At 34.5% G+C, this 16,964-nt stretch overlaps 1 protein-coding gene across 8 annotated transcripts in view; it reads left to right on the top strand.

The window, feature by feature from the left end:
• Positions 1–16,418, top strand: part of ANKRD12 (ankyrin repeat domain 12) — a 209,358-nt gene extending 192,940 nt beyond the window's left edge. For 7 of the 8 annotated variants that reach the window (XM_069099659.1, XM_069099654.1, XM_069099653.1 and 4 more), the window contains 3 exons: positions 746–889; positions 10,803–10,898; positions 11,728–16,418. In XM_069099659.1, coding sequence (XP_068955760.1) covers positions 746–889; positions 10,803–10,898; positions 11,728–11,913 — 426 coding nt within the window. In that variant the 3' untranslated portion in view covers positions 11,914–16,418. Of the gene's footprint in view, positions 1–745; positions 890–6,252; positions 6,647–10,802; positions 10,899–11,727 lie in introns of those variants that run through there. The other variant, XM_069099660.1, reaches the window with a different exon arrangement.
• Positions 16,419–16,964: the final 546 nt, after the last annotated feature.

Below are 16,964 nucleotides of genomic sequence, written 5' to 3'. Positions count from 1 at the left end.
GCTGATGAGGTTTTTTCCTTTGTGATCTTAAAAATGTAACATTTCCTTTCTTTCATCCTCCTTTATTCTTCAAGAAAAACTTGTATCAATGATGGAGATACTTTGCAGTGGCCATTTTCTTTTCTCATGCAAAGATTTGAACTTTCAAATTCATATATTAAACTTATGACCAAATTAAGTATGAATTTTACATCAAAAGTTGCATTTTTAAAATCTTATTTTAAAGTTCATTTTCTTCATCCAGGTATTTGTCATCTAAGAAGTACCAATAATTTTTTAAATTAAATTAACCTGATTTTATTGATACTGGGAGTTTTCAATGGAGAAACTTCCTTCAGTAATACACCTTAGAGACTGTTCTGCATATTATAATCTTAGACTTGCAAAAAAACCAAACCTACAAATGTATATGTATATAAAATCATACACCCTTTTCTGCTATTGTAAATTACAAATGTTAATTTTTTAAAATAGCATGTTTGTAGGTATAGAGGAACAGACAGTTCAAGAAAGAAAAAAAACTTATATTTTCAAACTCTGTCAAATCTTATTCTAGAAATTCAGTAACCTATTTCTAAGCCCTTAATGAAAAGAAAGCAAGTTCTGAATCTCTGAAAATAAAATAAATTTCGAGTGATACTTCAGGCATCACTGTGTAGGTCCAATAAAGGTCATTGTATGGACCATATAAAGTTTTTTTTAATGTATTTTTATACATCAAGTTTTTTTTTCTTTGTTCAACTAGGAAAAACTTATTGTATCTAATGAACAAGAAGTTCTCCGTGTTCATTATCGAGCTGCAAGAACATTAGCGAATCAGACGCTGCCCTTCAGTGCATGCACTGTTCTCCTGGATGCAGAGGTGTACAATGTGCCCCTGGATTCTCAGGTATACCATTTTCTGGTATGGTCAGTATGTTTTTCTGTATCTGTTGCTTTCGAAGTAGAGGCAGTATGATGTAATAGAGAGATGGCAAGGTTTGTAGTTTGGGGAGATGTGTGTTCATATCTCATCTTTGACACTGACTACAAGGACATGAGCAAGTCACTTAACCTCCTTCATCTGTAAAATGGGGATAATATCTTTGGTATCTACCTAACAATATTGTTGTGATGAGATTGTATAAAGCTCTTTTGCAGATTTTAAAGCATATAGTGTGTTGGAAAGAACCAGTATTATGAGTCAAGGATTCAGTTCCCAGCTCTGCTGCTTAGGGAGACCTTGTATAACTTTGAATGTTTCACTTAATCTCTCTGGGCCTCATTTTCTTCTTCTGAAACTGAAAGAGTTGGACAAAATGATCTTTAAGGATCTTCTAGCTCCAAATCTATGATCTGATGATTCTATATGCGTGTTATCTATTGTTTTGCTATTATTAGATGTCCACAGAAATAGCCTTAAATTTAAGAGAGGGAAGGCATCTCCTCTTTTAGGTAGAAGGGAAAGTATCTTGTTTCTAGCTATTTTAGTCTCCTATATAGAGTTGAAAGAATATTCCATTCCTATCACATGGGACCTCTTAATACAGTTTTATTTATAAAACCTGATTTTTAAAAAACATGAACAATATAGTCTTGGTCCCTTTGGGTGGTTTTTCTAAAGTATTTTTTTGTATATAAGTTTCTTGGACCTCTAAGATTCACTCTATCTCTTATAGATTAAGCAAGTAGGTTTAAAGTTCCTGGTATTCCTTTAAAAAAAAAAAAGCCATAAGTGCCAAGTCTTTCTTTGAACATTGGTATTGACTGAAAGAGGGGGTTATAATTCTAAGAAAATATCATTTGTTAACTGTAGTATGATTTATTAGTGTAAATGAAAAACACCATATTATACATTGGAATTTGTTGGGGCCTGAATGATATGGTCCTACAAAATAAGATGGATTTAATTATGCAGAAGAGAAAGGGATATACACTAAAAATAAAAATAGTAATATATGAGATTACAGAAGATAAAGCATAGTAATGGAAAAAAGACCTGGAGATCATGCTTGTCACCATTCATTCATTCAAAGAGATGGATATTAGCATCTATGAATAAAGTTAAATAATTGTAGCATTTTTTGTCCTGGAGAAGAATAAGAGGTAACCATTATTTTTCCAAGCATATGTCAATGACCTGTGATTTCACCTGTTTGTGAATGTCTACCACTTTAAATGTCTTACTTGCCTTAGGTGCAGACAAGTCATGTGACTTTTCAGCCAATAAGTGTCAGAATCCTAATTTAAAACCAGATCTTCCCAAGTCCAACTTTCTACTATATCATTCTCAGTCAACTTGCAATTATTAAATATTAACTACATGTTAGGCACTGTGCTAAGCACTGGGAGTCTAGAGAAAGGCAAAAAAAAAAAGGTACCCTTCCCTCAATGAGCTCACACTCCAATGGGAGAGACAACATGTAAGCAACTAGGTCTGTACAAAATATATACCGAGTTAGATGAAGGCATTCTGAAAGAGGAAAACATTAGTATCGGGGTACTAGGAAGGAAGTTTTATAGAAGGTTGGATTTAAACTGAATTTCGAAGGAAGCCAGTGAAACTAAGAGGTTGAGATAAGGGGACAGAGAGTATTCCAGGCATGGGGGATAGCCAGTGCAAAGGCACAAAGAAGGAACATGGACTAATGGGCTCAAAGACCTGAATGTAGGCCGGAGTAGCTGCATTACAGTATGCATAGAAAGGAGTAAAGTGTAAGGGGAAAAAAAGGTGTAAAAAAAAAAGTAAGAAGGAACTTTAAATGCCAGAAGACTTTTCACTTGATCCTAGATGGGATAGGGAGCCACTGGAAATCTCTCAGCAGGAATGGGGATGGTGAGTGGTCAGACCTACAATTTAGGGGAAAAAATCTTTAGCAACTTAGTGGAAATTGGATTAGAATGGAGAGAGGTCAGGATGTTGTTAAGGCAGACATGACAAGGTTTGGCAGTGATTAGATACATTATATGAGAATGATGAGTCAAGGATGACAGGATGAGAGAATACGATCTCTCTTCAAATATCTGAAGAATGTTTGTGCAGTAATGACATAGTTTTTCCCTATATCTGCACAGGACCATGAAGACAGAAATGACTTGGTAAAGCAGAAGAAATTTTTATTTTTGTTAATTATAAAGATGGGTCATTATTGTTAAATACAAAGAGGGGCCATTATTGGACAAATAAAGTACTTGAAAAAACTATTATAGAGGAGGTTATAAGATTGACTCTATGTCTAAGGATTTCTTTTAAAAGAATGAGCTACATTTATATACTGCTTTAGGTTCACAAAGTTCTTTTCTCACAAGACACCTATCAGATAGAATAAGCAACTATATGTCCTTAATAGTTTTAATGTGTACCTGCAGGAGATGGGATTACATGATACATTGAGGTTCCTTTTAGTTTTATCAACCTAATTCTCAACTCCCATTCATCCTAAAAGAGTATCAGAATCATATGAATGAAGGCTTTTGATAAAATTCAGGGAAAAGACTATTCATAAGTTAACACTGAGCCCTGGTAGTTACTAATATTTTGTATGCTTTATTTTAGATATATTGTACTGAAATTTCATCTGCTAATTATGAAAATTTCTGAAAATCAAGATATGATTCAAAGTATTAGATGTAAAGCTCAAAAAAAGAAATTTTTTCCTGAGAACTGGCCTCAGAACCAGGAAGACAAATTCAGATCCTTCCTGTGTCACATACTGGCTGTGTGTGCACAAGTCTCTTAACCTCTCAGTGCTCTGGGGAGCTCTCTGAGTAGCAGATCAGGTGTCAGGCTGCATTGGTAGGGTGAGTTTGCTCCCCTGAAAGTTCCCTATGCCTTTGAAATTACTAGTCCAGCCTCTGCCTTCTACAGTTAGGTGGTTTCTTTACATTTGAGGCTTGAAGAATTAAGCATTTGTAGCATTAAGAATAGATGCGATTTCAAATTTGGTTGGCTAATAATTTAAGCATATAGCATTCATATAATTAAATCATAATTTTACTAATGCCTTTTGGTTTTATTCTTCTTAAATGAAAATATAAGAAAATATATTCTTGTATAAAATAGCATTTTTATATCATAGTCATGTTTGTAGATTTAAGAGTGTTGGGGTAATTTTTTTTCCTTACATTTAAATAACCAGAGAATTGAATACTTGTTGAAATAAATTTTCATTGATACTTATTTTTCTTACATCACTAGATTTTCTCCCAGTATCCCTTCCTCTTCCTCTCCCAGAGAGCCATCCCATGTAAAAAGTAATGTTTTTAAAGGAGAAAAGAATAAGATAAAAAAATCAGCAAAACCAATCAGTATATTAAAAAAAAATCTGAAATATATAAAGCATACCACATTCATGGGCCTCTCGTTTCTGCAAAAGAGTGAGGGTATCTTCTCATTTCTTTTCTTAAGAGCTATTCTTGTTCTTTGTAATTTTGCAATATTCAAAGTAATTTTTAATAGCTAGTTTGTATCAAGATCAGTTTCTTTGACCTTACTACCCAGAAGAGTAGTATTCATGCTTTTTTTCTTTTCCTGTTTATTTCTCAGTTAACATTTTTGTCACTTTTTCCATGTCATTTTCCTGTTTTCAACACATAGTTAGTTGGTACAATATAACCCAGTGTGTGGGTGAGTACTAAACATTTTCCAGAAAGGTTTTCTGCCCAGACATTGTAGGGCATTGCTGATAATTCTGACTCCGTGGCAAAAGGCTGTATTCTGTAAAACAAACTGTGGTAAGGAATGTTAAACCACCCCCTCTGGGCCTCATTGTCCATATGTGTAAAATGAGGAGTTTGAACTAAATGAATCCAGAAGTACTTTCCAGTTCTTATATTTTGAGGAGTTAGTGAGTCTCTTGGTGTGTTTGATAAAATTACAGGATGTAAGGAGAAAATAATGGAGACAAAGAGATGTACCTTATGTAGTAGCACAGTGCCTGGCACATAGCAAGCAGTCAATAATATTGATTGATAGATTGAATGCTGATGACCCTTTCAGATTTTCAGTGTTCACATTTGTAGTTTCTTAAGACCGCCCATTTCAGACCTTGAATGACATATTCAGGTAATAGCGTGTGATATTTTAAGTAATCATTTGCCTAGGAAGGGGTTGGAAAAATTGGCTGAGAATTGGCAATGATAGTAAGCCTGTACCATTTATTCTTTTCTCCTCCCATTCACTGATGTGGGTAAACAGGAGAGACTGAGAGTTAAAAAGTGGTGAAGCTGGTCATGAGAGAATGGAGCTGTGGAGTCAGTCAAAAAGAGAGCCAGTTTTGCAGGAAGAATCCACATTTTCCCCTGTGCCTCATAAAGAGTACAAGGTGGTGGGCGGCCAGGTGGCTCAGCGAGTAAGAACACTGGTTCCAGTGTTGGGACGACCTGGAGATCGAATCCCGGGCTCAGACACTCAGCACCACACCCAGAAATAACTGGCCGTGTAACCTTGAGCAAGTTACTTAACCCCAATTGCTTTAAAAAAAAAAAAGTACAAGGTGGGGAAGAATTTCTCTCTCTTCCCCCACCAGTGCCATCCTACATCACATGTAAATTACTAGGAGACATTTGTTGTTGTTGTTGAGTCATTTTTCAGTCATGTCCAACTCTTCATGAAAACCCCGTTTGAGGTTTTCTTGGCAAAGATGCAGGAATGGTTTGCCATTTCCTTTTTCAGCTTATTTTACAGATGAGGAAACTGAGACAAACAAGGTTAAGTGACTTGACAAGAGTGGCAGAGCTAGGAAGTACCTGAGGCCAGATTTGAATTTAGGAAGATGCGTCTTTCTGGCTCCAGCCCTGGCACTTTATGTACTGAGGCACCTAGCTGCCCTAAGTTAAGGATAAATGAATTAAAATTCTGTCAAGAGTATTCACTTTAAAGATGTGTTACATTTGTTTTGGAATGTTAAAAGCATATTCCTCAATATTTCCTTGTCTCAGAAAATAAAGTCTTTTTCAGCACTCAGCCACCATAGCACAAGACCACATAGTGCTTCAGGTGGGCAGAATCTTTGTGAAGGCCCTACTTCTTCCTCAAGGCTTTTTTGAATACTTTTTGGTGTGTATGATTTGCAGGAATGATTGTTTATAACAAAATATTATATATTTTCACTTTAGATGTCTGGATTTAGCTATATACTGGGTAAATATTGAATGTTACTCATCATAATTTGCTATTTATGTTCAAATTCTCAAATAATGTACAGTCAGTGTTGGATAGTATTGCGACTAGAGCCTAACTTCGCTCCTAATTATCTTTGTATCTCACTGCAGTGGCTCACTGGCAATACTTATAGTTGCAACAGCTGAAAACCATACACGGTTCATCTTGTTTGTTGTAATGGCTTTGTGTGCACTTAAAGCTCAACAATCCCTCACACCCAGTATCTGTAGCAGCCTGCATCTAAAACCACTTTTATTGCTATGCCTAAGATAAGAGGGCTTTCCCACCAGAGGAGATTGAGAAACAGTATTGAAGCACCTGTTTTCAAAGGTTTGTCACTCATTCTCTATATGCTTGTCAGTCCTAGTGTAGAAAAAAAATGTTGCATTGTCACATTCTAAGAGTGGAACAAATTTACAATGTTTTAAGGAATTTAAAATCTATATGAAAGCTAAGTTATTAAAGTAAGAAGGCGAATCTATCCCATGTACATCAGCTAACCAGATACCACAAGGCTGAGACCTCAGGAGCTGGTGACCTTTACCAGTTCCTGTCCCTTTGGCTTACCCTGGGTTCATTGGTCCAAAGTTGGCCATCTCATGAGCTAGATAATTTGGCTCCCAGTGTTCCAATTTTTCTACCATTTTATATTCCTAAGGGTAGATGATGTTATACCTATACAGAAAAGGAACTGCTAAGCAATAAAGAATCATGTAATGATTATAGTCAGTTGAGAAGCTAATGCACAGGCTTCATTGGGACATTTGGAATAGGGCTGCACATTATGTCTTTTGCATTTAAAGTGGGTTCTTTTCTTTTTAGTGTTTTCTGTGTGGGTGACTTCTGCTTGGCTAGTCTGCCACCACTGCTATTGCCACTATAATTGCTCTGGTAACTGTTACTCCATTGTTGTGATATCCAGGAAAATAACAATTGCCTTTCAAGATCCCACAAGGCCCTCTATTAAAAGATACAAATGAGAGACAGCCCTACCCCAGACACAGAATTGCCGATGGATCAATGTGCTCAAGAAGTCCATGGAGGGAAAGGGCAACCCCTGTTCCTTCAGAGCTTAGACAGTTATTCTTACTCCTTTAAGCCAACAAGGTGGAAAGGGCCCAAGGCTCAACAATTGTCCCTTTAGTATATCTATAATGTTGCAGCTTCGCAGGCAATTTAAATCGTCATCACGACCAGTAGGACACAGAGGACATCTGTGACTGCTGTGAAGTCTGGGGCGTTTCCTCTTGTACACATTTGCAAGGCGTTCTTACATATCTAAACTGTAATGTTCCCCGTCCCCAGGCACTCATTTATTTATTTCTCAACTATTCAAGGACAGAGACTATTTATGTTCTTCTTTCTCTTTTTTTTTTCTTTTTTTGCTATTTCCTAATAGAACAGTGGATTGGACGATAATAAGGGCTTTCCTTATTGCCACAGAAATGGGATATTAGATTAAGTAAAGTTTAGGAGCGTAAATTTTGGGTGGTTAATCTGTAAACAACTTTAAGTACTTAAAAGTGGACAAAAGTAAAACTAGCCAAATTGCCACACATCCTAGCTCTCACTATACTCTTGGATGAGTAAATAAAACACAGCTTGGGCACACAATCAGCTAGATTTACTGGAAGAGATGAAGCAAGAGTTTTTAAAAGAACTGCAAAATTATTTAGAATGAAATGAGAATGCTAGAGGAAGCCATTGGAAAAGAAATGAGGGTACTAGGGGCAAGCATTAGAAAAGAAACGAGATTTATCCAAAGATAATTAATAGTTTGGCACAAGAGGTCACTTCCTAAAAGAAACCCCAAAATAAAAATTCTCAGGAACACTGTAGCCAAAATCCAGAACTTTCAAGTGAAAGAAAAAATACTTCAAGTAGCCAGAAAGAAGGTATTCAAGTCCCAAGAAGCCACAGTCAGAATCACATGAGATTCATCCACTACCATAAAGGAGTATTTTCAGAAATAAAAGATATAGACTTATAACCAAGAATAATTTACCCAGAAAAACTGAGTATAATGCTATAAGGGGGTGTGGGGGATGCAATAGACGTTTAATGAAATTCAGGACTTATAAGCATTCCTAATGAAAAACCCAGAGCTGCATAGAAACTTTGAAATCCAAACATGAGACACAGGAGAAACATAAGGTAAATATGAATGAGTAATCATAAGGGACTAAACAAAGATAAAACTTTTTTATGTTCTAATAGGGGGAGATGATATATAAACCTCAGAGCCCTATCATCAGGGGTAATAGAGGAAGTCTAATAAGGCAGAGGGCCTGAAAATAGTTTGTTTTTGTCTTGATTATGTTGAAAGAAAAAAAGGAAAGAGGGGAGAAAATAAATATACTAGGGGCACGGGGAAGAGAAAGGATGGAAAAATTAATTATATAATTTGAGTAATCAAACATTATTCAAACAAGGAAGGAGAGTGACTTGAACCTGATTTTCATCTGAGTGGCTCTGAATGCAGAAATACATTTCACTTAACAGGGAAACGGGGGGGGGGGGGGAGGAAGAGAAAAGGGAGAGAGAGAGAGTAGATCCTAGGAATTAAGGGAGGGATTCATCCTAAGCAAAATGAACTCTAACCATGGAGCCTAGTTCTCAGAGAGGGGGAAAGAAAGAAAGAAGAAAACCTGTAATTGGATACTAGACTAAGGAAAAAGGAGGTCAGGGAAGCAAAAACAGAATGCATTAAACAGCACTGACTGAGAATACTCCTCTGTCTTAACCCTCTTCTTTATAAAGAGGGGCAGGAAATACAAATCAGGACAGTGACCAACAGTGTTTCCACATGATTCATGATGAAACAAGTACCCATCTCTTGACAGTGGTTATAAACTAAGAATGCAGACTAAAACATACATTTTTTTGCATGGTCATTGTGGGAATTTGTTTTACTTAACTATGCATATTTTATGCAAGGGTTTTGTTTTTAAGTTGGCAGGGATGGAGGAAGGAAGATTTGAGAAGTGGATTTTTATCATTTACAAAAAAAAAATTGGGGGTGAAGCTAAGATTAGCAAGGATAACAAACAGGTAAAAAAACAAGATTCTCTAATACATGTCTCATTTCTAAGAACCTGATCAAATTTATAAGATTAAGAGCCATTATCCAGTTGATAAATTAGCAAAGGTTATATATATAGGCATTTTTCAAAGGAAGAAATCCAAGTTATCAATAACCAAAATTTTAAAAATGCTCCAGATGACTAATAGAGAAATACAAATTAAAGAAACTCTGAGTTTCCACGTAACACTCATTAAATTGGCAAAGTTGAAAGAAAAAGAAAATAGCAAATGCTGGAGGGCTGTGGGAGAAACAAGTACATGAATACCCTGTTGGTGCTTTGGTCCAGCTGTTCTGGAAAGACATTTGGAACTATGCCCAAAAAGTTAATAAATGTGAATTTTCTTTTATCCAGAGAGACCATTATTAGAACTCTACCTCAGAAAGATCAAAGAAAGGGGGGAAAGACCCATAAATACAAAAATATTTGTAGCATTTCCTTCTCTTGTGGAAAAGAATTAAAAGCTAAGATGGGGAAGGGGCAATCAATTGAGAAAAAGCTGAACAAATTATGGTATATCAATGTAGTGGAACACCATTGCATCAAATGATGAAAGGGATAGTTGCAGAGTAAATAGGAAGACTTCTATGAATTGATGCAAAGTAAATTAAACAAAACCAAGAGAACAATTTACACAATAACAACAGTTTATACAGTAACAGCAATTGTAAAGACAACTTTGAAAGACTTAAGAACTCTGATCGGGGCGGCTAGGTGGCACAGTGAATAGAGCACCAGCCCTGGAGTCAGGAGGACCTGAGTTCAAATCCGGCCTCAGACATTTAACACTAGCCATGTGTCCCTTGGGCAAGTCACTTATCCCCAATTGCCCTGCCTTCCCCCCTCCAAAAAGAAAAAAAAAACTTTGATCAATGCAGTGAACAACTGCAATTCCAGAAGAATATTGATGTAGAATATTATCTCCTGAGAAAGGTGATGAGTTCAAGGTGCAAAATGAGACATATATTTTACATGACTAGTATGAGAATTTGTTTTGCTTTCCTGTGCAATTTATTACAAAAGCTTTTTTTGTTTGTTTTTGAGGGGAAGGTGGGAGAGAAGGGACTAGATGTGGGGAGAGAAAAAAATGCTTATTAAATAAATAGATAAATGAATGAGCCTAAGGAGAAAGGTAAAGAGAACAGAGATGAAAACAGAACTTCAGCAAATGCAACATCAAAGGAGTATAGGAAAAAAGAGAACTCAAGGGAGGAATAGTTAGGTGGAAAACAAAAGAAGTGTAGTGTCATTCATATGAGTTAAAGTAGTAAAGATCATTGAGGAAAAAGGGAAGGTCATCAGTGTCAAATGTTTACAGAGAAATTGCTGACTATAAAGACAGAAAAAATCATTAGATTTGATGATTTGCAAGTCTGGTAGTTTCAACAGTGTTAAAAACAGAAACCAGATTGCAAGAAGAGCAGTATCATGTGGGAGGTGAGAAATGAATTCAAGTTAATCTCATCTTTCTGTAATAATGACTTGTATAGAGCATTCAAAAGTTATTAGGAAAGGATAAAGATTTATAGTGATTAATTTGTGTTCTGTAATATTCTATTTCCATTCTTCTCTTTCAGGCTGATGACAGTAAAACATCTGTGAGAGATCGATTTAATGCAAGACAGTTCATGTCTTGGTTACAAGATGTAGATGATAAGTTTGACAAGTTAAAGGTATGTATATTTAGGAGTACGATTTGAATGTCTGCTCCATCCAAAAAACATGGATAATAAATGTAGTTGAATATAGTAGAAAGAGTTGGGAAAAGAGCCTTCGGAAGAATAAGCATAAATTGTTATCCTGACCAAAGCAGGAAAGTACACCAGCTATTGGTATTGCAGAATATGATAGTTTATGAATGCCCTTGAAAACATTTTCCAATTGGGATTTTCATCCTAGTTGCATATACTTTCTGATAGTTCTGACATAGAAGACCTAAAAGGGAGGGAGAAGTAGAATTAAAGAACTGGTAGTGGGGCAGCTAGGTGGCGCAGTGAATAGAGCACCAGCCCTGGAGTCAGGAGGACCTGAGTTCAAATCCGGCCTCAGACATTTAACACACACCAAAAAAACTAGCCGTGTGACCTTGGGAAAGTCACTTAATTCCAACTGCCTTCCAAAAAGCAAAAGGAAAAAAGGAACTGGTAGTAATCCTTAGAGAATATAGATTACCTTGAGATTTTGTTGATTATTTTTTATCCATTTTCTCTTTATTTAAATAAAAGTAATCATAAAAAGTTTTCTTTCACAATTTGGGGGCATATTCTATAATTCTAACCCATAAAATGAATATAGCTAATCAATTTAAGTTATAATTTTGCCTAGAAATTATAACTAACAAGTAACATTTGGGAGATTATAAAATAGGAAAGTGTACATATTTAAGAACTTGCTGTTCCAGTCTATAAATATCCATCATAGTTAACAGAAAAACTTGGATTTTTTTTTCTCTTCAATTTGCTTTCATTATAAATTGCACTTATCTTCTTTTGCTTTAAATAGACTTGTCTTTTGATGAGGCAGCAACATGAAGCAGCAGCTTTAAACGCTGTCCAGAGACTGGAGTGGCAGCTTAAGCTGCAGGAGCTCGATCCTGCCACTTACAAATCTATCAGCATTTATGAAATTCAGGAGTTCTATGTTCCTCTTGTTGATGTTAATGATGATTTTGAATTAACACCTATATGACTCCTATCTTTTCCTGATTTCATTTTTTTATGGAGACTGTTTAAATGCGATAATCTAAAATGCAACTGTTTTATTAGAGCACTTAATACTGTGGCATAGGACCTTTTGCAATAATTCAGGTATTATTCTTTCAAAATTCTTTAGCAGAGTTTTGTTAAAGTTTGTTAAATACTAAATACTGATATTTTCTAATGTGGCACAAATTATTTAGATGTTAGATCAAAAACCAGTTTCCCACTAAAGACTGTTATTTATAATGGTAAAAATTAACTACGTCATTAGAATATGTTGTCAAACTGTGGAAAATACTAAAGAAGGTGAGATACTGATTACAACGCTGGAAGTTGTCCTCAAACTAAGTGAGATAAATGACACATCCATTGATAATTTAAATCTTTTAGAGGTTTTATTAAAGCTCGTATCATTAAACTTAACAATTTAACTCCCACAGAATAGCACTAAATGTGGAAGAAAAATTGAGGAGAAATATTTGTTCACCTTATTATGTTTTGTAAATTAATTGTATAGTTTTTTGAAAGATGTAATATTGTCTTCATTTTTAATAACTTATTTTATACATATTGTGCAAATGTAAATAGTCTTGTAAGTTAATGGTCAAAACTTGTACAAAAAAAAATGGATGGTCAAAATCTGTACAAAGAAATAGATATTTTCATCGTAAAGCTGTTTCGTCTGATGTTTTATTGGACCAAAGTTGTAGTTCTTAATGGAGTCTATGTAGTGTTTTCTGATTGGCTAAACTTTTGAATAAGGCATGTGTGTTCAATTTAGCTTATTTCATCACCATAACTATAGAGCTTGTGACTTAGCTATATTGCATGCTTCACACAATTCAGCTCTCTTCAGTACCTGATACCTAAACCAATGTAACACAGGCCCATGTTTCATACTAGTCTTCTCTGGTAGTGCCTATAACTTAATATGTTAAAAATAGATTTGTTTAAAGTTAAACGTACACAAAAAAATTTCGCTCTTATGTCATCATCTCACAATAGAGCCTATTTTTTTCCCAACAAAATGCCTTTGAATGAAAATTCCTAAATTGTAAATGTCTATTTTAATATTCACCTATGGAAGAATCTGTAAATATAATGTTTAATAAATTGTATTGGTCATGTTAAATCATTGTAAAAAAAACTTTTTTACATTGCTGAAATTGTTTTAAGCTTAATAACCTTTGCACTTTTAAAATAAAATTAGACTTTTCAAATTAATTAACAAATTTGGTAGTTTAAAATAAGTAAAAGAAGCCTAGGTATATGCTGACATCTGTTGCAGTATTTATGAAAATATTATTTTTTCCTAATTGACAAGTTGCTGAACATGTCATTTGTAAAATTTTAAAATCCAAGCAAGATTTTACTTTTTTAATAATCAGAAATGGTGATATATCTGTTAAAAAGCACAGAAATAGTTCTCTCTTTAACATATTTGATAGATGAGACTCAGGAATATTTTGGATCTGAAACCAGCCAAGAAACTTAATTGTTAACCCATAACATTTGAAGGAAGACTCAGAGGAAAATTAGGGTAGCTACAAATCAGTTATAAACATAGAAGAAGAAATTTCCAACAGCTTTTCACAATGCTTTGTTGATTCTAAAATATAATAGTAAATGCTTTGCATTTGGTGAAAAAAAGAAAAACCAAATAGGTGAGAAATGGCATGATATAAACTAAACCAGCTCATAAAATAAAAATTAATTCTATTCCAGAGTAGTAAAAACTTAATCAAACTTGTTCATCACATTAGATGAGCTAAAAAAAATATTGCAATTATTACAAAGGTATATATTCAACTTAGGGATTTTACACATTATCAATATGTATTTTAATTAATATACTTGGCACTACAAAGTAAGCATAGCAGAAAAGGAATATACAATGTCTAGGCACTTTTAAATGATAGGTATAGTTCTTTTTAGGAATTCAGATTAATTTTGGGCCTTTTTTTGTTATGTGATCAGAAATACAGAGTTGGTGTTGAAGTACTAGTTTTGTTGAATTGTAAATTCATCAGTCCCAGAAATGTTCGAAGATATTCCATAGAATATAGAGGTCATGTAGTTTAGATTAGTGTCATATGCAGGAATCCTGTCTTTTATATCTGTAACAAAAACTCAGCCCACTTCTACTTGAACACTGTCAGTGATGGAGAAGTCAAGGTACCCTTCTCCCTAAGGCAACCCATTCCATTTTGGAACTGCTCTAATTATTAGAAATGTCTTCCTATATTAAATCAGATTCAACTTCCCTGACTGTAACCCACTAGCTCTAGTCCTGCCCTTTTAATCCACACAGAATAAACTTAATGCATCTTTCACAAGACAGTCTTCCAGATAATGGAATCAGCCATCATGTTCCCCCTAAGTCTTCTTTTCAGGATGAACATTCCTCGTATCTTTCAAGTATTCTTTATGTGATATGTTTTCAGTTTCCCCCACTATCTGGTTACCTACCTCTGAACATACTTTATTTTGTCAACTCTTCTCTGAAAATGGAGTAACTAGAATCGAATATAATGCTCCAGATATAATCTGGTAAAGCCAGAATGACATAGAATCATTACTGACCTTTTTCTAGATAATTATTTGTCCTCCACATTAAACTGTTGAACCATTTGGTTTACTGTTAATTGAACTACCTGAGGTAGTCTTCACATGAACTGTTTATCAGGGCGTCTGCCTTTCTAGGTTTATTAAACATTATTCCCCTTCACACACTCTTAAAATCTAATCCAAATGGACCTCACCAAATGTTCTTCACCAAAAACATTCCACCTCCTATGCACTCCCTCTTCACTTTTTCATCTTACAATTCCTAGTTTCCATCAAAGCTTAGCTCACATCACCTCCTACATTGAAGCTTTTTCTGATCCCTTCAGCTATTTTGTGCCTCCCACCAAGTTACTGTGTCTACACACACACACATACATACATATATATTTGTATATGCTTATGTGCATATGTGTTGTCTCTTCAGATAGACTATAAGTCTCTCAAGGGCAGACACTCTTATTTTTGTTTTTGTTTGCCTGGCACATATTTAGTTTCTAATAAATGCTTACTTCTTGATTGATTAGCCACACCTCTCACGTCAGTCATTGAATATGTAAAGATACTCATATTTATGCTTATTTATTTTCATCTGAGATCTCTTCCAGCTCTAGACCTATGATACCTATAAATTTGGTGATCATGACATCTTATGTCATTGATAAAAATCCTGTGTGAAACAGGACCAAAGAAAGAGCTCTATGGCACCTAACTGGAGAACTCCAGGTTTCCAGGGATTCATTATTCAATGTTCTTTAGCGTTTTTCAATAGCTCACTAACCACATCATCTTTTAATCTACATTTCTCAATTAAGGCTGTCCACAAGGAAATCATGGGACATTTTTTTCAAATGCCTTGCCAAAATCCAAATACATTATTACTGCAGTATTCCTCTGATCCATGATCCATTTCACCCTTATTGATATTATTTTGTCATGAATTTTTAGTAAAGAATTAGATTTTTTTTACATGAATTGTTTTTAGTGAAGGTATGTTGACTTTTATTGAATAATACCATATCCTTCAGTGCTTATAAATCATTTGTTTATTCTATCAAAAATTTTAAAGCAATTGTTTTTATATGAAAGGCATAGTTTAATATTTTTACTTTACCTTTTCCCCATAAAGGAAGTTGTGATAAAATCATATATCATACCATAAAAAATTAAAACTAACAGTTTAAAAAAAATTTTTAAATGGTATATGATCAGGCATTCAAGTCTGACATAGCCAGTTTAAGGAAAGGAAAAACTGTCATTACTTGTTCAGACAAGAGGTAGTGAAAGAGAGAAAAAGGAATGCATTATTTTTATCTGTAGCTCTAGACTTTTCAGACTGTATTCTCTTTACCAGAATTTTGCTTCCTTTAAAGGGGCGGTGTGATGTAGCGGGTAGTGTGCAGGAATTTGGGTCAGGAAGATACAGTGTCAAATCCCACTTCCTGACATTTATTATCTTTGTGACTTTGGATGGGTAAATCATAAAGAATACAAATTAAAGGAGAGGCTGAGAAACTATATTATTGAAGGGAGCTCTTGTGGCAGGCAGTGAATTAAAGTTAATTGAGAGGACTCACAAAATAAAACTACATCTCTGAGAAATTATAAACAAGTAGTTAAGGGCTTTGCACACCAAAATTGCTCTTAAGCTCCCAAATACTAAAGACTGAGAGCTATAGTACCCCAGGAAGTTTTTAACTAAAAGAAAATTCAAGAGTTTATTTTCTACTTACTTTGGGGGAACACTCTGGTTATATTTAAAAGTTATTTTATATCAGTTGAAGTTAAATGAAAAAGGTGTTAAATTGTGGTTTAAAAGTTGTGTTTCTTTAAATAATGCTCTAAATTTTGTATAATTTTGTTTATAATGAATGAGTTAGGATTTATGCATGTTATTTAATAAAGAATTGTATTTTTTTAGAAAAAAAAGTGAAATGTGTGCTCTTTGAATCACCCACTCCTGTTGAAATTCTAGTCAGTTCTAGAAATTGGAGACTACTGCTCAACCTGGTGGCAGTTACCTAAATTGTAAGCATAGGAGAAAATGAGCAGTCCCTCAGCTATCTGAATTGCAAACATAGTTGAAAATAATAAGGTTCCAAAGTGAAAGTCTTTACCAGGCCAAACCTATCAAAATGACACCCAGTTTCACATATTTCTAGTACCTTATGTGTTCCTGACTTCACACATAGCAAAAATCAAAAAAGGAGGTACCATAAAGCCAAGTCATGAATTCCATTGCAACATGGGAATTACCACATCTGAAATAATCCAATCCAAAATCCATCTTCAAATAATCACTGATCATATTTTACTTTACCAATAGAGACCTGGCCAGCAAATACTAAATTGTTTAGAAATGTAGATGAAGAAATATTAATTTTTGTTTATGAGGGCTTATCAAGAGGGCTTTTTTGTTAAAAGGAAGACAAAGAATCACTGGAAAAGCTAATACATCAAATTTCAACAGAATCT

This window comes from Petaurus breviceps, unplaced genomic scaffold (genome assembly GCF_028583685.1).
Source record: "Petaurus breviceps papuanus isolate PSGF00001 unplaced genomic scaffold, PetGlider_PUasm1.0 38, whole genome shotgun sequence".
NCBI lineage: Eukaryota > Metazoa > Chordata > Mammalia > Diprotodontia > Petauridae > Petaurus > Petaurus breviceps.
Note: the sequence above shows the minus strand (reverse complement) of the source record. Positions and strands in the feature narration are given on the sequence as shown.